This window comes from Takifugu flavidus, unplaced genomic scaffold (assembly GCF_003711565.1).
Source record: "Takifugu flavidus isolate HTHZ2018 unplaced genomic scaffold, ASM371156v2 ctg447, whole genome shotgun sequence".
Classification (NCBI taxonomy): domain Eukaryota; kingdom Metazoa; phylum Chordata; class Actinopteri; order Tetraodontiformes; family Tetraodontidae; genus Takifugu; species Takifugu flavidus.
Window position 1 is genome coordinate 1 of NW_026622066.1, and position 22,691 is coordinate 22,691.

The 22,691-nt window shown below is 45.1% G+C and overlaps 1 protein-coding gene and 1 long non-coding RNA gene across 2 annotated transcripts; one reads left to right on the plus strand and one right to left on the minus strand.

The window, feature by feature from the left end:
- The first annotated feature begins 10,326 nt into the window (after positions 1-10,326).
- Positions 10,327-15,020, plus strand: LOC130520618 (NACHT, LRR and PYD domains-containing protein 3-like). The gene is made up of 5 exons (XM_057024309.1): positions 10,327-10,487; positions 11,091-11,192; positions 11,875-11,976; positions 12,903-13,006; positions 13,554-15,020. Exons 1-5 carry the CDS (start codon positions 10,357-10,359, stop codon positions 14,243-14,245), a joined length of 1,131 nt encoding a protein of 376 aa, XP_056880289.1. The 5' UTR covers positions 10,327-10,356; the 3' UTR covers positions 14,246-15,020.
- Positions 15,021-20,163: 5,143 nt separating this feature from the next.
- On the minus strand, positions 20,164-22,206 carry LOC130520619 (uncharacterized). The gene is made up of 2 exons (XR_008948947.1): positions 21,852-22,206; positions 20,164-20,781 (listed from the first exon to the last, which is right to left on the minus strand). It is a non-coding gene; the product is annotated as an uncharacterized LOC130520619 (long non-coding RNA).
- Between the last annotated feature and the right edge of the window lie 485 nt (positions 22,207-22,691).

The following is a 22,691-nucleotide window of genomic DNA, read 5'->3' on the forward strand; positions in this document are numbered from 1 at the left end:
AACCCCTCCTCCCCTCCCTCCTCCTCCACCTCCCCTCCCTCTACTGACCTCCCTCCTCCCACCCTTCCACCCTCCACCACCCCCGTCCCCCTGCTCTCACCATCCCCACATCCTCCCTGCTTCACGGCTGACCAGGTGAGGGGAGAACTGAGGAAGCTCCGGCCCCGAAAAGCCGCTGGACCGGATAGAGTCTGTCCCCGGCTCCTCAAGACCTGCGCTGCTGAACTCGGGGAGCCGCTACAACGGGTCTTCAACCTCAGCCTGGAGCTGGGGAAAGTGCCCACCTCCTGCATCATTCCAGTCCCCAAGAAGAACAGACCGAGTGAGCTGAACGACTTCCGGCCGGTGGCACTCACCTCACATCTGATGAAGACTCTGGAGCGGCTCTTCCTCAACCTCCTCAGGCCCCAGGTGCAGCACGCTGAGGACTCCTTACAGTTCGCCTACCGGGACAAGGTCGGTGTAGAGGACGCCATCATCTACCTGCTGCACCGAGTCCACTCGCATCTGGACAAGGGGAGTGGCACAGCGAGAATCCTCTTTTTGGATTTCTCGAGTGCCTTCAACATGATCCAGCCCCTTGTCCTACAGGACAAGCTTCTACAGATGCGAGTGGACCCCTGCCTGGTTGCTTGGATCTCCAGCTACCTCACCGACAGGCCGCAGTTCGTCAGGATGAAGGACACCACGTCTGACACTGTGGTCAGCAGCATCGGTGCTCCACAGGGGACTGTGCTGTCCCCCATCCTCTTCACTCTGTACACCTCGGACTTCTGTTACAACTCCGAAATGTGTCATATCCAGAAGTTCGCAGATGACACAGCCATCGTTGGCTGTATCAGAGACGACGAAGAGGAGGAGTACCGGTGCCTGATGAGGGACTTTGTTGCCTGGTGCCACAACAACAGCCTGCAGCTCAACACCTCCAAAACTAAAGAACTGGTCATTGACTTTGGGAGGGACCTAGACCAGTTCAGATAGGAACGGAGGAGGTGGAGGGCGTGCAGACCTACAAATATCTTGGGCTGTGGCTGGACAATAGGCTGGACTGGACAAGCAACACGAGGCAGCTGTACAAGAAGACCCAGAGCAGGATGTACTTCCTGAGGAGACTCAGATCCTTCAACATCTGGAGGAAACTCCTCTGGATGTTCTACCAGTCTGTGGTCGCCAGCATCCTGTCCTACGCTGTGGTGTGCTGGGGGGGGAGTGTGACAAAAGCAGACCTCTCCAGGCTGGAGAAGCTGATCAGGCGGGCCAGCTCGGTGGTGGGGATGAAGCTGAAACCTCTGGCGACAGTGGCAGAGAGGAGAACTATTGACGAGCTGCGGAGCATCATGGACAATGTCTGCCACCCTCTGCACACTGTCATCCACAGCCAGAGAACCCTGATCAGCCAGAGGCTGCGCCTCCCCAAGTTCAGGACCAACAGACTGGGGAACTCATTCATCCCCCGAGCCATCAGACTGTTCAACTCCTCACTGGGGGGGAGGAGGGCCAACAGGACTGGAACAACACTGCAATAACATAATACTGGGACATCCATTCATTCAGCTCATTCATCCATCTATTCATTTATTTACATTTTTATAGTTTTATATTTTATATTTATATTCTATTTTTAATTTATTCTATTTTATTTCTTATTTTATTCTATTTTTATTATCTTTAATAGGTTTAATGGTGTGTAATGGTGGTGGGTAATTTTGTACAGTGCTGTACATTTTTTTTGGAGATGCTAATTTCCCTGATGGACACCCCCTAAAGGGATCAATAAAGTAATCAATCAATCAATCAATCAATCAATCAATCAATCAATCAATCAATCAATCAATCAATCAATCCAGCAGCGCGGCGTCTTCCCCTCTGGACTGCATGAACTCTTTTATTTCACTCAAAAGTGACAAAAAAGGAAGCAAAATCCGTCCCCAGCTGAGCCATCGGATTTCTGTGTGTAGGAGCAGGTCACCATATTCAGCTGGCAGCTCCTCCAACAGAACCTTGAATGTTCTGAGCTGTTTCGCTCTGGAGCTCATAGCGGGAGCCCCGTCTGTAGTGGGCCGCTCACAGCGGGAGCCCCGTCTGTAGTGGGCCGCTCATAGCGGGAGCCCCGTCTGTAGTGGGCCGCTCACAGCGGGAGCCCCGTCTGTAGTGGGCCGCTCATAGCGGGAGCCCCGTCTGTAGTCACTGATACCAGCTTTTCCAGCGGCACTTTTTTCTCCACCAAAAACTCCTTCACTGCGTTATATATGTCAACTCCCCTCGTTATATATGTCAACTCCCCGCGTTATATATGTCAACTCCCCTCGTTATATGTGTCAACTCCCTCGTTATATATGTCAACTCCCTCGTTATATATGTCAACTCCCCTCGTTATATATGTCAACTCCCCTCGTTATATGTGTCAACTCCCTCGTTATATATGTCAACTCCCTCGTTATATGTGTCAACTCCCCTCGTTATATGTGTCAACTCCCCTCGTCATATATGTCAACTCCCCTCGTTATATATGTCAACTCCCCTTGTTATATATGTCAACTCCCTTCGTTATATGTGTCAACTCCCCTTGTTATATATGTCAACTCCCCTCGTCATATATGTCAACTCCCTCGTTATATATATCAACTCCCCTCGTTATATATATCAACTCCCCTCGTTATATGTGTCGACTCCCCTCGTTATATATGTCAACTCCCCTCGTTACATATGACAACTCCCCTCGTTATATATGTCAACTCCCCTCGTTATATATGTCAACTCCCCTCGTTATATATGTCAACTCCCCTCGTTATATATGTCGACTCCCCTTGTTATATATGTCAACTCCCTCGTTATATATGTCAACTCCCCTCGTTATATGTGTCAACTCCCCTCGTTATATATGTCAACTCCCCTCGTAGTTGTCTTTAGGGGCAGTAGTGTGAGAAGTTCTTCTCTTGTGGAGAAAGAAACTTTCGTGGTGAAAATGATGTGTCTTCTTTCTTTTTTCTGCCATCTTTTTATGGGTCAGTCGTCTCCTCGTTTTGGCTGCGTTATTGTTATTTCCAGTTTATGTGTAAGTTTGATTTAAACAAGAATAGCAAACAAAATAAATGAGATATAGCTCATTGGTAAGTGGTGCTATTTGAGCTATTTTTAGAACAGGCCGGTGGGCGACTCATGTGGTTCTGATGGGCGACCGGGTGCCCGCGGGCAACGTGTTGGTGACCCCTGGTCTAGTGAACCAAATTGAACCAACTGAAAACCTAACAAATATATTACAATATGATCAGATAAATAAAGTAATAGTTTCTTATGGCTCTGTCAGTCATTTTTAATTTTCAAGAGGCACAAAAGACAAATTTGCTTTCTATAAAAATCCCCATAACATGAACATTAAATGAATGAAGCGGTATTATTCAAGGCACCATCAGTAGATTTTTTCATTTATCAAAAGTGGGCTAAATTTACCTTTACCTTTTAAACTTGAGCTGAGTAATAATTGTAAATGTGTTATTGCACCTTAATGTTCACTTGTTTGAGGCTGATACTTGGTGGTGTCTCATCTTTTGGACGAGTTCATCAATGTTGGGGGTCCGGCTCTGAGCTGAGGAACTCCTCACAATTGAGTGAAGGTGTTCAGCAGGAAGTCCACTTCTGTGTGATGTTTTGTTCAGCTTCATCAAAGAAAGCAGTTGTTCCCGCAGGTCTGTGCTGCCAAACACAGGCAACGTTGGAGCAGCCTGGATGTGTGTCGGGGAGGAAACGGGCAAACTCCGCAGCACCCACTGCCCCATGTGTTGCCTTCAGGGCATCACTGCATTGGAGCTCAATCACCTCCATTTGGAGCTTTGGTGCTGAGCTTTCCACCTCAACCTCAAACGGACGGCTGAGCAGTTCAAACCTGCTTTTTGGTGCTTTTAAGTCAGTGACTCGGCGTGGGAAGTCAGCGGCGAGAACACTCATTTAATCAGCAAACTGTGCTCGGGAACACGCTGGTAGAGAGCTTCTCTTTCAGGGTCGGGCAGCTGGGAAAGTGGCTCAAGTTTCCTTTGTGCATCTGTGCCTCCCACAGAGTCCGTTTGGTTCTAAAGGCCTTCACTGTACTGTACATATCAGAGGGGACACCACCCCGACCCTGCAGCTGCAGCTTCATTGCATTCAGATGACTCGGAATGTCCCACAGAAAAGCCGTTTCACACAAGAACCTTTGGTCTGGGAGTTGAGTTGTGTCTTTCCTTTGCTGTCCAAGAACATCTGATCTCCTCAGGAAGCTGGAAACATCTCTGCAGCACCTTTCCCTGGCTTAGCCATCGCACCTCAGTGTGATGGGGCAAATCACCACGCTGCGTTTGCCACTCGCTCAGAAACGCCTTGAACTGGCGCTGAATTAAACCTTTGGCTCTGATAAAGTTCACTGCGTGCGTGATGGTGAACATTCCATGTTCCATGTTCAGGGCTTCAGCACACAACGATTCCAGGTGTATGATGCAATGATGAGCTGTCAGTTCAGCCGTAACGTTTTCCTCCTGCATCTTCTCCCGTATCTTGGCCACCAGTCCACTCCTGTGTCCACACATGGCAGGTGCTCCGTCTGTTGTCCAACCCACCAGTTTTTCCCGAGGCAGCTCCATCTCATTTCCACATCTTGACACCTCTTCATACAAATCATGTCCTGTGGTTGTGCCGTGCACAGGACGTAACGCCAGGAACTCCTCTGTCACGTTGAGGCTGGAGTCCCCTCTAATGTCGCTGCTCTCATCCACAGCCAGGGAAGATGCCATGAAATCTTTCCCCTTTTTCTCCAGCTGCTCTTTTAGATTGAGGGACAACAATGGTGTTTCTGCTCAGGCTCCCGTTTAAAAAGAGTCGCCTTTTGTCTGGGCAAACTTGCTCACAAACTTTAAGCATGCAGTGTTTGATGAAATCCCCCTCTGGAAATGGCGGGCTGATTGAGCGATCTCTTCTGCCAGAATCAAACTGGCCTTGACAGCAGCCTCGCTTTGAGATTTGGCTTTTCTGAACAGAGCCTGTCCAGATTTGAGGCCTGGTTTTAATTCCTCAACCTTCTGTAGCTTTTGTTCCATGTCCATATTCTTGTCTTTGTCCGCGTGTTAGCTTCATGATGCCGTCTCAGATGATATTCTTTCATTACCGCCACCCTTTCTCCACACAGAAGACACCCAGGTTTCCCAGCTGCCTCCGTGAACATGTGCTCCCACTCCCACCTTGTTTGAACCCCCGGTTCTCAGTGTCCACCTTCCGTTTTGCCATTTTATGGGGATCTGAAAGTTAACTTTTGCTGTTATGCTAATGACTACTGATAAATAATGAAATGAAGCCACCTCCCGCTCAGACTGTCACCGTTGCATTGTGGGAAATGTAGTATTGGCCTGTGTAAAAACATCTGCGGCCTGTGGGCCGGTTCTAATAATAAATCAATATCATCCCGGGGGCCATAGAAAACCCTCGACCTTGACTCTGACATATGAGCTTTAAATGATTTCTTTTGACTCCCATTTATTTGGCTGTTTGGATATCATCTTTGCTAGTGTGTGTGTGTGCGTGCACGCTCTATGGAACTGGCATAAAGGATGTTAAAATTAGTCTAAATTAAATAAAAATTCATCCATTCATCATTCCCAACAGGCGGTGTTTGATTAGAAACTCTTTCTGAACTCTGGTGCTCTGAAACATCTCCGCTTCCATTTTCAGCTGTTTTTATTATCAATAACATCAAATCATCCATCCATCCAAATCGTGGTCCTGTTGGACCACCAAAGGACAAACACTTTCCATTTAGCACGGACAAAAAAAACCCAAATCCTGTTTAAAATCCTTATGTAAAGTTCATATGCTACATATGAAGTACAGAACAAACAAAAAAATCCTTAATCCGCCCCTCTCAAAGAGAGAACGGAATAATGGCGAAAAGATTAGTTCAGAGAAAAATTGATTCAGAACGCAGGGCAGTTAACCTGCAGTGGACAAACGATTATTTTTTTGTTCAATGCAAAGAAAAGGCTGCCTGACTCATCTGTCAAGAGGAGGTGGCGGTATTCAAACAATACAATCTGCGGTGACACTATGAACCCCGTCACAAAGACAAGTACGATAGCTTGCAAGGCCAAATGTGAACAGACAAACTCTCAAAGCTAACAAGTGGACCGTTAGCTCAGCAGAATACATTTGGACGCCAAGCTCAGCTGAACCAGGCATCTGTTGGGGCCAGCTTTCAGGCTGCTCCACTGACAGCAAGCAGCCGTAAACCTTTGACTGATGGAGAGTTTGTCAAGAAATGCATAAACGCTGTGGCGGAGGTGGTGTGTCCCGAGAAGAAAGATGTCTTTAATGCCGTGAGTGTATCAGCGAGTACAATCACCAGACACATTGAAGAAATCGGGGGTAATGTAAACGCCCAGCTGCAGCAGAAGACGAAAGAATTTGAATTATTTTTTTTGTGACGAACCCAGAGAGAGTTATTTGGTTATTATTTATTTCATTAATAGTGTTATTATTTATTTCCTGACTTTTGTTCTGTGAAGAATCCAGAAAGGGTTATTTGATTGTGCTTTCTTGAAAACAATACATTTTTACGTTTAGGCACTCCTGCAATCCTCAGACTGTTTCTGTTACAAACTGACACTGGCCCCTGATCAGAGAAGGGGAAAGTTATGTGGCCCTCACAGGAAAAAGTCTGGGGACCCCTGGACTAAATGATACCAGTTTGTCCTGTCAGTGGAAATTCACTGTTGAATGAGAGTCAGTTGGTGGAAATGATGTGTATACAGTTTAAATACACTTAAATGACATTGATGATAATAACATTTTGTAAAAAGAAAATTATATATATAATTTTTCCCCACCACTTCAGGAGGGCGGTGCCCCAGCGCCCCCTATGGGCCACCCGCCTCTGCAGCTCAAACTACGGGGCAGCAGAGCTTCATTTGGTCAAAGGTCAGTGAAATAAAGAATCTACAGTTCGGCACGAAGCCACATGGTGGCGCCAGAGAAGAGAAACCACAATCTGTCAGGATCAAAATGGGAAATGGCAACAAAAAGTTGAAAAAAAAGACCATAAATCTGTAGAATTGATCAATTCTGGGAGACAGACATTCAAAATCACATAGTTATTCGCTAAATGGCAGTGAATAAAACAGCTAAGGTCCCAAGATTAACGTGAATATGAACTCTTTCAACTTTGACTCCAACAGACTCGAAGGAAGGAAGCGGCCCGCTGGCTGTGAGCAGCACCTACAGACCCTCAGGAGTCCAGAACACCTCAGAATTAACCTGAACATGATAAAAACCACCCAGAAAGCCTGAGGACGAACCACAAAACTAACATGAAAAAACAGACACAGATTGCTTTGATGGTTTTGGTCTTTTTTCCCCTCTGTTGAAGAAATAAAGGTGCTGTTTTATTACAGTTGCCAAGTGGGAATCGGAGAAGTTTCTGTGGGAAACGTTTAGCAAGTTTTCAGAAACTGAACATTTGCTGTATTAGCACTGTTTAATCATTATTTTGCTATTAAAAGGACTAATCATCGTCTCTGTCACCTCTTTACCTCTGAAATGAGAGAAATCTTGTTTCTTTCTCTTTTATATTTTTGTTTACTGACAATGCTATCATGGTAATTTTATGAACAATAACCAAAAATTAAAAAATCCTCATCAATGCTTAATCAAAGCTTCCTTTGTAATATTAGAAAAACATAATTTTTTTTACATACATTCAAAGGAAAACTTGACTCAACTGTCTGGGTTGTTTTCTGGTGTCTAACTTCCAGAACCACTGATTACGGGTTCCTGCACAACAGCGACAAATTCTGAACTACAAGCTATTAGGGTTAGGGTTAGGGTGTGAGTTTCACTGTTATCACCTTCTTCATCTGTTGCTTCACAGAATCAACAGTCTGTGTTGTGGGACAAAGATGCATCCTTCCATGCACTTTCCTCCCTGGAGGAGATCCTCTCATCCACTGGATGCAAATGCTGTTGAGAATTGTCTTTATCTTGTTATGTGTTTCACCATATGTTTCTGTCTTCTCTTAGAAGTTAGGCAAGGTAGACTCATTGGTAAATGTAATAAAGAACAGAGACATTCCATTTGCAGGATTGTTGTTTGTTCTATTGTTATCTCAGGAGCCAGTCAGGCAGGGGGTGTCAAACACTCATTGTAAACGCAACATCAGGGGGGTTGATGATCACATTTGCATGAAGAATGGTATCTGGCTACCTGGGAAAACAATGGAAAAGAAGAACTCTACCAACACCAAATGGGACTGGAGGAAGAGGACGAGGTCATCCCAGCAGGGGATCTGGATTGGATTGCATGAACATTGTGAATTTGCATGTGTGTTACTATAAAAGACTGGGCCAAGGGATAGTTAGGTTGTCAGACTTCGTGCCCTGACAATTGACTCTGTTGTTGCTAGGGTTATGAACTGGCCCGGGGCTCTGTAATATTTGTATCTTGAATTGGTTCTATTGTTAAATACATTTTGAAATTGGTACTTTTCTTCTCGAAGTCTTCATTCAAAGAACACGCGGATCGGCAGCTACACTTGAAAGGTATCGCGATCCAACAATTCCTAACAAAAATATCATCCATTCATACTATGACAACAAAGACCAGCTGGGATCACAGATACCATCTTTCCAAAGCCGGACTTCACTCTTCCAGGACCAGATCTCCAGAGGGAACGCCTCGCTGCTGCTGATGTGGGTGAAGGTGGAGGACCAAGGTCCATACATGTGTTACACCAGCACTGACATTGACAACTCAGAGAACATCATAGAGCTGAAGGTGGAAGGTCAGTCTCCACCACCCAGGAAGTGTTCCAGCAGTATTTCTGAAGAGTTGTGCTCGTTGAGTATGTGATTGTGTTCTTTTGGACCAACTCACACAGAAGATGTTGCTTCTTCTTTGTCTTTGCAGCTCTGATCCGTAACGTCAACATCAAGCAGGTAAATGACACAATCACCTGCAGCTCAGAGAGGATCTACCCAGAACCTGAGCTCAGCTGGTCCACGAACCCTCCCTCCCCCATGAGGGATCCACCTGAGATCCAGCTGATGGAAGATGGGCTCTACAAGATCAGCTCTACGATTGTCAAGAACTCGACTGCTCTGAGCTACAGCTGCACCGTCAGCGCCGGCAGAAACAAAAGGAAAAACTTTGTTTAAAGCACGTAGGTGTTTCTGCTGTTTACTGAAAGATCCTTCATGAGGCGTCGCTATAAATTTATTTTCCTCTTTTATCTGTCTTCATCGGAGGTCCCGTCACTGTGTCGGCCCATGAAACAACAATATTCTGCCCCCAATTAAACACTGCAGTGGCAGATCTCACCTGGAGGTTCAACCAGGCAGAGATCATCCTGAATCGCACATCGGTGCCGATGATCTGGTGTCAGACAGCTGGAAGCATCACGTGAAGAATGTGTCCCAGTCAGGTGACCTCACGTTGCAACATGTGTCTTCATCCCAGGAGGGAACATACACATGTGACCTCAGTAACGGCGAGGAAACATACGTCACCATCACGGCGTTGACTGTCAGCGAGAGTCCAGGTGAGACAGTCAAAAACCACCACAAAAGTTTATAAAAAGCATCTTCATGTCATCAGTCACCTGATTTATTGAAGAATCATTATTAAGGTTTGAGTGTTGACCTGAATTTCTTTGAATTTCAGCTGAAAGTCAAACTGACCCGGTTGGAATTGGTGTCAAAGTTGGAGTCCCAGTTGCTGCAAAAGAGGAAGAAGAAGCGAAAGTGAAAAGTTCCCAACTTCGGGCTCCATCTTGAGTGACCGAGCCCTGATGGAAAACCTCTAATATTCAGGTAGCATTTGGTTCTTTCACTGCTGTCGTCTCGAATCAATGTTCCGCTGCGAGATGCGGCTTAATAAGCTGCGTGTTCGCAATGAGCGTGCGCGTGTTTCGGACGCACATTGCGGCTGGTCGACGGGAATGTTGTGACGGATGATCAAACTTTGTACCGTGTTTCCTCTCACTGCGTTTTCCGCTAACCCTGAGCCAACATTTTAGAGGTTGAGGAAGCACATTTTAAGATAAAAAATGATTTAATTTGTATTTGTGTGCGTCCGTCTGATGCCACCGCACCTTCTGAAACACCCAGGAGAAACATTTTTTCCACAATATTTATGTTTAACATGGTGTAAACTTTTAAGATTTCCCAAAACTTTTTTCCAATATATATGTGGCCTGTATGATGTACAGGGTGACATCATATAATAGATTTTGATGTGAATGAGCCGACAATACGTCATTGGACAGACCTCTGCTTGTCTTCATGCTGAGAATCATGTTCTTTAATCTTCTGTTCCTGCTTAACCATTTAGACTCACATTTAAAAATGAGCGAATGTGTGATGGAAGAGGAAGAGAGAGCAGAGTCCGTAGTGTCCAGCTGTGTGTCCATGAAGAGCGACTGGTCCAAAGGGAAGCCTGAAAACTTTGGTATTGGACCTCAAGGCTCACCTTTAAAGTAAGGTTTTCTGAACCACATAACTCTGCCTTAGAACATTTCACAACCACACAAAACATCATTTTGTAGGTATTAGCCTCTACTATCGGGAAAAATGAAATTCATCAGCTCTTTAAAATGAAACGGTGCACAGTCCTTTCACCATGTTGGCCTGTGGAAAACCAGTGTTGTCGGGCCGATGGACCAGCGTCCCCGTCGTTGCCGGACCACCGTTGGCCACCAGTTGGGTTTTGGGATCAAAGTGGGGGCGTTTCCTGTATCCGGTTCTCCTCACGGATCCATGACTAAAACATGTTGCTGCAAGTGCAGAGACGTTTGCTCTGGAAAGAACTTTAGAGCACATTCAGTGCTGCAGGATGAGGGGCTGGAAAAGGGGCCAGTTCTTTTCTCACTGCAGGGAACAGTTAAAAAAAGCAGCTTAAACTCTGAAAACATGAAAATTATACAGAGACATCATTGATTTATCGATTCAGTTGTTATCCAGAATGGATTAGAAATGTTCCTGTTTGATAAAAATGCAGTGAATTGGGATTATTTAACTACAACCTCTACAGATTATATACCTTCATCACAGTCTCATCACTATTTCTGATGTTTTCTCAGGATGGACGAGGACAGAGCAGAGTCCACAGTGCCCAGCTGTGTGTCCATGAAGAGTGACCAGTCCAAAGAAGGGGAAATAAACTTCAGAAGTTCAGACAAAATGTAAGAAAACTAAAGCATGATGATGTGTTTGTGTGGCACCTTTTAAACTGTGGTATCAGACCTCAAGGGTCACCTTTAAAGTAAGGTTTTCTGAACCACATAACTCTGCCTTAGAACATTTCACAACCACACAAAACATTATTTTGTAGGTATTAGCCTCTACTATCGTGAAAAATGAAATTCATCAGCTCTTTAAAATGAAACGGTGCACAGTCCTTTCACCATGTTGGCCTGTGGAAAACCAGTGTTGTCGGGCCGATGGACCAGCGTCCCCGTCGTTGCCGGACCACCGTTGGCCACCAGTTGGGTTTTGGGATCAAAGTGGGGGCGTTTCCTGTATCCGGTTCTCCTCACGGATCCATGACTAAAACATGTTGCTGCAAGTGTAGAGACGTTTGCTCTGGAAAGAACTTTAGAGCACATTCAGTGCTGCAGGATGAGGGGCTGGAAAAGGGGCCAGTTCTTTTCTCACTGCAGGGAACAGTTAAAAAAGCAGCTTAAACTCTGAAAACATGAAAATGATACAGAGACATCACTGATTTATTGATTCAGTTGTTATCCAGAATGGATTAGAAATGTTCCTGTTTGATAAAAATGCAGTGAATTGGGATTATTTAACTACAACCTCTACAGATTATTTACCTTCATCACAGTCTCATCACTATTTCTGATGTTTCCTCAGGATGGACGAGGACAGAGCAGAGTCCACAGTGCCCAGCTGTGTGTCCATGAAGAGTGACCAGTCCAAAGGAGGGGAAATAAACTTCAGAAGTTCAGACAAAATGTAAGAAAACTAAAGCATGATGATGTGTTTGTGTGGCACCCTTTAAACTGTGGTATCAGACCTCAAGGGTCACCTTTAAAGTAAGGTTTTCTGAACCACATAACTCTGCCTTAGAACATTTCACAACCATACAAAACATCATTTTGTAGGTATTAGCCTCCACTATCGTGAAAAATGAAATTCATCAGGTCCTTAAAATGAAACAGTGCACCAACATGTCAGGCGTTCGCTCCCATTAACCCCCATGTTAATTTTAGTGTGTGGTAAATCTTTTAAAACTGAAAATTGCTTCTGTTTTTAACTGGTCATTTCTCCTACATGGGTTAACATCATCTCACAAAAATTCCTAGGCATATATTTTAAAGTTTCCCAACAATATCATCATTGCAGAGTGCTCCAGCTCTCCATTTAGATACGGATGGGTAAGACATGGCAGGTCTGTGCAGCTTGTTCTGCCACACTGTTCCACCACATGTCATGGAAATTCATTAAAAAGTCTATTTATAAGGCTCCTGGTTCTAATAAACCCATAGACAACAATATCAGTCATTTCTAAATGGTTGAAATAAGCTTTTGAATACGCGTGACCTCTGTGCTATTTAATGATCAGTTTCAGAGACCAGACGACTGTATTTGGAGCATAAATGTAGGACTTTTGTTCTATTCTATGAGTTTATATTCCTGATTTGGCACTTTTAATTTTAACATAAATTCACAATGAAGAAAAGCCACTAAACACTTAGATCAAATACACTTTTCTCCAACTAAACGAGCTTGTTAGAACGTAAATAACTTTATATTTTTTGCTCAGTGTTCATTCAATCTTCAACTGTCAGAGCAAACTGAAAGTAGAAGTGAACGCAGCCTTTCTTAGGCGTTGCTAACGCCCAGTAGACATGTATAACCACTATTCCCATTTTTGACAGGTGTCATAAACGGTCTGCTTCCATTGGAGATTCCTCCTGTCCCGAGGGTGAAAACAAACGGAGAACTGAACTGCAGACCTCCGACCTGAACAACAGCGTCTCACGTAAGCTCGTACATTTGTATTTATAAGATACTTTTGGGTCGGAATAAAGGAACAACTTGTGTATTTACAATGTGCAAGAGAAAATCCAGAGAGCACTTGTTTGGTTCCACTGGAACCAAACCCTCTGAAGACCTTCCTAAATGCTTAGACAGTATTTAGCAACATTTAGTCATTTAGTTCTGGAAAGTGTAAAGAGTTGAAGGCAGGTGACCTTTACAGGACAATGGGTCTGCTGAGTATGATGTGTTTGGAGAAGGTTTGATGTGTTTTTCTAAATATCATCCAGCTTTTACCAGCTGTTTAGTCCAAGCAAACTCTTGGAAGACATGGAAATGGTTGTTATAGACTAAATTACATTGAAACCCAATGAAATAAAAGAATAGGTGTACATAAGAAGACATAACATTTCAAACTGACAGTGAGATGGGTCATTACCCGACTGTTGCTTCTATCATTCAAACATGACAGAATATTTTCCAGTTGAGGAAATCTGTGTTACTGCTGTAGATGACAATTGTAAAAGGATTTAAAAGATTGTTTGTTTTAGAGGGTGGTGATCTGCAGGAGGTGATAGAAGGACATAAGATGAGTCTGAAGAGAAGATGTGAACATGTGACTGAAGGAACTCATGAAGCAGGAAGTGGAACCCTGCTGAACAAGATCTACACTGAGCTCTACATCACTGAGGGACAAAGTGAGGAGGTGGACACACAACATGAGGTGAGACAGCTTGAGAGAACCTCCAAGAAGAACATCCAGGACACTCCAATCAAGTGCCAGGACATCTTCAAAGTCTTATCTGAGCAACAGAGACACATCAGAGTGGTTCTGACCAACGGTGTCGCCGGCGTTGGAAAAACCTTCTCAGTGCAGAAGTTCAGTCTGGACTGGGCAGAAGGTTTGGAGAACCAAGACATCAGTCTGGTGCTTCCGCTCTCATGCAGGGAGCTGAACTTGATCAGAGATGAGCAGCACAGTCTTCTCTCACTGCTTCATGTTTTCCATCCAACATTACAGAAGATCAGAGCAGAAGATCTGACTGTCTGGAAACTTCTGTTCATCTTTGATGGCCTGGATGAAAGCAGATTTTCACTGGGTTTCAACAACCATCAGGTCATCTCTGATGTCACACGAGTATCGTCAGTTGACGTGCTCCTTGTGAACCTCATCCAGGGGAACCTGCTTCCCTCAGCTCTCATCTGGATCACCTCCAGACCATGTGAGGATGGTCATCAATGACTAGAAAGGAAGTATCAGTTGTAGATTTGTCTTGTTTTATTTTAGGCTGGCCACAAAACCGCCCAAACATTCAGACCAATCAAAAATGGTTCTTCCTGTCTTTTAAAGATCAGAAGGAAAACTAGAAACCCCAAAAAGAAAGCTGCTGCAGTGTGCCATGCCCCTCTCTACTGAGAAAAGCCATCCCAAAAAAGAGAAAAGCCCAAGTGTGAAGTGACCGCCCTGTTAAACCTTGGTACCAGAAGCCTGCAGTCATTCTCATCTTAGGTGGCTTCATTCCAGCCAGAAGCCCAAACCTGCCTCCCTCTTAAAGGGGCAGCAGGTCAGTCCAACCACAGAAACCTTCATGAAGATCTGAAGCTTTCAGCATCCACAATTGTTGCACCTCACTTCCATTGGAGTCCAAATCAGAAGTCAACAAGTTGACTCTACACCGATTCTACACAATGCAACCATTTTAAAAAGGTTTCCATCCATAAGTTTTCACACATTTTTAGATAAATCTGTTTGTTCATAGGCGGCATGGTGGTGTGGTGGTTAGCACTGTTGCCTCACAGCAAGAAGGCCCCTGGTTCGATCCCCGGTTGGGACTGATTGGGGACTTTCTGTGTGGAGTTTGCATGTTCTCCCTGTGCCTGCGTGGGTTCTCTCCGGGTACTCCGGCTTCCTCCCACAGTCCAAAGACATGCATGATTGGGGATTAGGCTAATTGGAAACTCTAAATTGCCCGTAGGTGTGAGTGTGAGAGTGAATGGTTGTGTGTCTGTATGTGTTAGCCCTGCGATTGACTGGCGACCATCCAGGGTGTACCCTGCCTCCGCCCATTGTGCTGGGATAGGCTCCAGCCCCCCCGCGACCCTCAGTGGAGGAACAAGCGGTAGAAAATGAGTGAGTGAGTGAGAGTGTTTGTTCATCACCTCCTTCTGTTGTAATGGTCATTAAAGAAAATGACCTTATTGGAGTTTTTCTCCTCACAAATATGACTTTCTATGAACGATGCAATAAATGCAGCTTGCAATCTAAGACAATATGGAAGTATGTGTATATAATAGTAGTGGAAGTAGCTCATAAAATAATACATTTGCTCTTCTCATCAAATCTCTCTATGTTATTAAAGAAAAACCTGCTCTTAGTCAACAACATCTAAGACATCAACCAAAAATCCTAATTTTCTATAGTCTAATATAAAACAGTAGAGAAGACTCTTTCTGCAGAGACACTGGTGGCAGGAATGCAGAAGTATCACCTGCTCAACTTGGAAGGTGGAGCAGAAACCACCAGCTGAGAAGGTCCTCAGCGAGAGGAAGTGGTGGAGAACCATGAAACTGGCTAAGCTCCACCTCAGCTCCAGAGACGGGCTGAGCTGGAGCTGTGGCACCAGGTATCGCCCAGAAGAGCCTCCAACAAACAAGCTCTTCTCTTGGGAGGAGAGGGCTTTGAATCTCAGCTCAGTGTGCTTGTCTCTAGTAGGTGGCAGCTGCACCTTTTCCTGAGCTCCTTGTTGATGCCCTGAGGGGAATTGATGCTCCTGCAATGTTTTCTGGCAGCATTGAGCTTGCAGTGGGGCAATCAAACCCACTGTGGGGGGGCTCTCTTTCCTTCTCTCATCTGGAGAACAAGTGACACCAGCTGCCAATCATTGTTGGAGAAATGTGCAGTCAGGGGAACTCTGCGTCCAGACTATAGCCACCCTTCCAGCATCCAGCAGTGTCTAAAACCTTTGATTTGGTTTCACCAGAGAGTGTAGGGATTGCAGGGTCGCTGCAGCATCGCCCACAAGCTATCAGGAGTGGGTCACTTTGTCCCAACTCCTGACAAGAGTTGAGTGCTATTGAGAAATGTGGTCTCACAAACTTGGAAGGTATTTTGACCCACACACACTTTACATACGGTGTAGATCTTGTCCAACCGCCCTGAAAGAACCCAAAATACGAACATGCGGCAGATAAGCCGGTGCAGGACCAGAGGTTTGTTGCTTGTAAGCTGTGTTTTGCTCTGGTACATGTTGATTTTTATTTGTCTTCTCTCAAAATAATTGTTATTTTAGTCTATGGGACTGCAGTTTATCAGAGACCAGCTGTGATTCTGTGGCCTCAGTTCTGAAGTCCAACCTCTCCCATCTGAGGGTTCTGGACCTGAGCATCAACACGTTGCAGGATTCAGGAGTGAAGCGGCTCTGTTCTGGACTGGAGAGTCCAAACTGTAAACTGGAGAGGCTCAGGTCAGTCTTCATTTTTCTACCTATATACCAGCTGCTAAGATGGTGAAGTGAGGCTGTTCTCAACACTGCTGTGATGCACCACATTAAAAAAATTCCTTGGAATATTGTGAATTCAGGTCTGACCCAACTAAGAACTAACGTAGGTTTAGTTCTGATGCAGATAACATGCAGACCTGCACCGTATAACCTCATCCTGCATTTTTCAGATTGTTTACTGCAGTTTATCAGAGATCAGCTGTGGCTCTCTGGCCTCGGCGCTGAGGTCCAATCCCTCCCATCTCAGAGAACTGGACCTGAGTAAGAACCAGCTGCAGGATCCAGGAGTGAAGCTGCTCTGTGGTTTTCTCCACTTTCCAAACTGCCGACTGGAAACTCTGGGGTAAACACCATTCTCAAAAATGTCCATTATTCCATCCGAGGGTCCTCACACTTTAGTGAGTGTGTGTGTTGTGCCCAGTTCCTTCAGGAGGGAGGGCCACACGGGGACCACTTATTCATGATAAATTGATTTAAGGACAATGAAAAAGCCCACAGATGGTAACCAAAATTAGACAAAACTAGGTGAGGGTGCCTGGTAGACACCAGCCAACGAGGAGGGAGATGGTGAGGGAGACAGGAAGTCATCTAAGACAGGTTGTGCCTTTAAAGATGAGCCCCAGGTGAGATGGATCTCCATGATGAGATGGGAGGGAAAGAGGTGGGAGAACCTGGGAAGAGTGAGGGCCAGAACAACATAGATTCTCCTTTGGAACAGTGCAAACCTGAGAGGTTGGAATTGTGGTCATTACATATTACTATCATTTTTTAACCTGTAACTAAATTAAATATTTACAGATCATGCCTTTGATTAACCTTTTAGATGAATACTGGTTTCACTTATAACCTTATAAAAGTTTCCCTTCTTTATTTAGATTAAGGGAATGCAGTTTATCAGAGATCAGCTGTGACTCTCTGGCCTCGGCGCTGAGGTCCAATCCCTCCCATCTCAGAAAACTAGACCTGAGTTGGAACCGGCTGCAGGATTCAGGAGTGAAGCTGCTGTCTGATCTCGTAGAGAATCCACACTATGGGCTGGAGACATTGAGACATGGCTAAATTAGTTCCTGGTATCACACAATGCTTCTTTATAAAGTTCTAAATGGCTCCTCGGCCACTCTTATGAGCATGGAAACATTCTCTTAATTGTCTCTTCAAATGTCTGTATTATACGTTACTATTTTACATCATGCCTTCAGAATCTTTAGGGTTTAGTATTTACTGTCTCTGTGACATGGAGCATTGGAATATTTCAGCTGCAGCCAGCAAAAACCCATCAGAATGACGGCTATCGGTGGGAACCGCAGGTCATTTGACTTTAGTCAGTCTGTTCAATGTTATAGGATTTATTGCAATCTAATAAAAACTATGAATAAATGTGGGAAATAGGAAATAAAAAGAAGCAAAATGACCAAATAAATCTCCCATGAATACTGTAAATTTAAAGATGTCAAGAATGGAATATCATCTTAAATTTAATCAAACATAAAGTGAAAAGGCCTCCTTTAAGTTTACTGCAAAAATAAACACAAAATCAAGAGCGACACGCGCCAAAAACGTCTCATTCTCTCTTCTGTCTCCACTCATTCTTTTATATTCTCTTAAGATAATGGGGACGGGGTCGTGTGATAACAAAACAACCTAATTGGGGACTATATTTTTGTTGCAAGAACTTTGGCTCTTCAGAAGTTTCTATGTTGGCTTCCACAGATTGTGCATCCACTAGAAACTCAGTGTTTTTGAGGAACTACCAGGAGTGGCTGGAGTGGAGGCCAATGACGCTATAGCTACATATAGCTACATATAGATCACCGTTATCCTCAACCCAAAAGACCACCAGTTGGCGCAGCAATACTAAAGATAGGAGGTTGTGGTCGTTGCGCAGACGCGGAGTGATATCACGCACAAACGTGCCCTATGTTCTATATACCGTATGTTCGCGACCAAAGGGCGCACCGTATTAAAAGGTGCAGCCTCAGTTACGGGTGCTATTTCTGTATTTAACACATACATCAGGCGCTCCGGATTATAGGGCGCGGGCATGGTAAAACATACCGCTACGATAGCTTAAAACATGCATGCTAGCGCGTATTTAGCAATTTTGCAAAAGCCGGCAAGTCGAACAACCGACAACAATGTTTCCAAAATTAAAATTTTCGTATTTTTCGTATTTTGTTATTAAGCCCCGGAGGGCTGAAGCAGGACCGCTGTTAAAAATGTATCAGTCCGCGCTTCCAGTTCTGGTGCAACGTCCAGTTCTAAATGTATGAATCCGCGTATTGACGTTTCAACGTCCCATCAGTAAACGGAGAGATTTGGATATAGTCCCCCTGAGGTGGTGTTTTTAGAGCAGTTCTTAACAACTTTCTCTTTGCCTGATAGGTCCAAACATTATTTCACTTCCCTATAAAATACTCTAAAATTTGCCATTCAAGATCAGATACCACCAGGTATAATTCATCCTCTAAATTTTCACAATTTCTTATTCTGTCAGGCTGTTTTTAAACCTTTGGCAACATCAAATAAAGTACTCAACTGGTATTATGTCAGGCTGGTTTACATCCCATTAAAGAAGCCAGCAGAAATAAAGCACAACAGTTACACAGACTACGCACAATAATATAGAGGATATAAAAAACAGTGTTGAGATGGGTTTGTGTCACTTTAGTAAAATCAAAGCATTTTTCTTTATGTGCCAGCAATGAACACAATCTAAGAAGTCTTTGACACTAAACATATGGAGCTCCTATAGAACAAACTAAAGATTTGTTGTTATTAAGATAAAGAAATGCAACATTTCCCCCAGAGAAACGATGGCGATGGAAAAAGCCCTGGCTGTGTGTGTGCATCACAGCAGGCGTGGGTTCTCCTCTCTGGAGTCATGCGGGGCTCCTTTGAAGGGCAGATGAGGAGGTTGGTTACAGATTCCCCTCAGAAAGATGATTACGGTGCCAAAGGTCATCACCGGGGTAACCAGGAAGAGGCAGAGTCGGTCTACTGTACGAGCGATGCCGCTCCAGTTATCCTTCTCCTGTCAGGACCAGACATTTACGCCACTTTTGATCTTTTTAAATCAGACTTTGGGTTGAGGACTCTGTTTGAACCTCTGAGCTCATTGTAGTCGTTCTTGTTGCGCATGTGTTTAATGATGTAGTGGCTCCATCCACAGCCGGCTTGATCTCTGCGTACAGCTGATGGCTCCTCCCTCTTCTTGTGGTTTCACAGCTCCACACAGACACCAAAGCTCAGAACTCAAATGAAGCTACTGATGCTTCTATATCTCATGTGTTTAAATGTTTCTGGAAACGTCCTGGCAGCGTGTGTGACTCGGGTCACCAGTCCGTGTCTCCCAGACTGTTTCTCAAACATCAGCTCACTGCGGGACTTCACACTGTCGTACTCCTCAGCCGAGGCAATGTAGCCCACTGAGCTGGATCGCCGCGGTAACGCTCCATCCCAGTACGGCTCTGCCTCAGCAGGGCGGGACATGCGCAAGATGTGGGGTAATCGCTGGAGGAAGAGCTGGCAGAAAAAGAAAAACAGGATTTGGAACACTGATACTGATGTGTGTATGTGTCTGTGTGTTATAGTGGAAAAACCACATGTTCATTGTCATGACCACTTGGCTCCGAATGACCACAACATAAACGGGGAGACCAAGCACTTTTAACAAAAAGGGATTTATTGAAAAGTAAAGTGAACAGTCAATAGTAACGGTGAAAGCAGTAGGGTGCAACAGGGTATAATCAGAATCCAACGAGGGTAATCCCAACGAGGCTTTAACAACGGGACTGGCACTCTCCAGTGGACGCGTTCGGCAAGGTTTCCAATTTCGTTCGGCAGCAGCTGACCCTCGGCCCGATCAGCCCCATCTCCTCCTGAACACGGGTTTTTAAGCCATCACTGGTTCATCAGGTTAATGAGCCCCACCTGGAGTGGTGGCCTCCCAAACAGGTCCAGACAGCTCCATCTTCAGGCCAAGCACAACACCAGGCGCAGCCAAAGACACCATATCCCAAATATTAAACCCAGACGTGAGGCCACCTAGTGGGCCGTCACACCTCCCCCCAAAAGATAAAGGCCCATAGCAGGAGGGGGAGTTAATTACCAAAACCCATTAAACGAAAAAGAAAATATTTTAACCAAAAGAAACCTTCATACACACATGCTCATGCACACTCGTAAACATTACAGCCTCACACTTGCAACTCACGTGACCCCAAGCATTCGGCCTGTCTCTCACCCAAGCGTACTTGTCGGCCGTCCAGCTATCCGGCGCCTGGAAAGCACATTTAAGGGCGACAAACAAAGACATGGCGGACAGACAGACACAGAACAACCGAGGCTCACTCGGACGGAGCTCGGGAGAGAGCGTCCGCCATAACATTCTCCACCCCACGAATGTGTTTAATCACTAAATTGTAAGGCTGTAAGAATAAAGACCACCGCATCAACCTTTGATTGGAGTTTTGCAATGAGTTTAGGAACGTCAGGGGATTATGGTCCGAGTAGACCACTACTTGGGAACCCCCGCCCACATAAACATCAAAGTGCATCAACGCCCAAACCAATGCTAATGCTTCTTTTTCAATAACCGAATAGTTCAGCTGATGGTTCTTGAACTTTCGGGAAAAATAGCATACTGGACGATCGATTCCATTTCCATCTGCCTGTAAAAGCACCGCACCGGCCCCGACGACATGACTCGCGTCCACCTGCAGCTGAAATGGGTCATTCAATCGCGGCGCAGCCAAAACCGGTGCTGAACTCAACAGGAATTTTGCATTCTCAAATGCACGCTGACATTCCGGAGACCAGACAAACACGTTTAGCTTTTAACAAATCTGTTAATGGTGAAACCACCGTCGAGAAATTTACGCAAAACCCCCGGTAATACCCAACCATTCCCAAAAACCTCATTAACTCCTTTTTGGTGGTAGGAGGAGGAAAGGAATGGATAGCCTCAACCTTGGCACTGACAGGCCGAACTGCCCCCTGCCCCACGATTTTGCCTAGGTAGGTTACCGTAGCTTTTGCGAATTCGCACTTAGCCAAGTTGAGAGTGAGGTTCGCCGATGCCAATCTCTCAAAGAGCGCGCGCGTGCGCGCAATGTGATCGTCCCACGTCTCACTATGGACAATTACATCATCCAAATAAACAGCGCATCCCTCCAACCCAGCGACCACTCGGTTCATGAGCCGTTGGAATGTGCTAGGGGCATTCCGAAGACCGAACCCCATAACCCGATATGAATAGAGCCCAGATGGTGTAACGAATGCGGAGATTTCTTGTGCGCGCGGAGTAAGCCTGATCTGATAATAACCCTTTAAAAGATCGAATTTACTCACGAATTGTGCAGCACCAACCCGATCAACACAGTCATCGATCCTAGGCAAAGGGAATGAGTCTGGCTTAGTCACCGCGTTTACCTTCCGGTAATCGGTGCAAAACCGATAGGTGTTATCAGCCTTCCGTACGAGCAAACACGGTGACGCCCAGCTAGAAAATGAAGGCTGAGCCAGATTATTCTTCACTAAATACTCCACACAATCATCTAAAGCTTTGCTTTTCTTAGGTGCCACGCGGTAAAAACGCTGTTTTATTGGGCTTGTTTCACCCACATCAATATCGTGTGTAATTAAATGGGTGCAAGAAGGTGTGTCAGAAAATAAAGATTTAAACTCCAGAATCAAATCTTTAATTCTTCAGCGCGATCTTCACCCAGATGTCCCACAAGTTTGTCTAACTCCGCCAATTTAACAGAATTATCCAACCTCCCCAGCAGCACCGCATCATCAGGACCGACCCCGTCATCTCCACCTGCCACCTGAAGAGACGGCGCCCCGCCCCCAGCCAGAGCTACTGCTTTCGCTCCCCCCGAAGCATTGGAAGAGGTGTAATAAGGTTTTAGGAGATTAACGTGACAAAGCTGCGTAGCCCGCTTGCGAGCAGGAGTAGACACCACGTAATTCGTCTCAGAGATTTTCCTCTTGATCACATAAGGACCCGAAAACTTTGCAGCGAACGGAGACCCAGGGAGAGATAGTAACGCGAGCACTTGGTCTCCTGGACTAAACACACGGAGTTTTGATTTTTCGTCAAATCGTTTTTTCATTTGTTTTTGTGCTTCAGTTAAATTGTCACTGGCCATCTTCCATGCCAAAAATAGCTTCCGCCGAAAACCATGT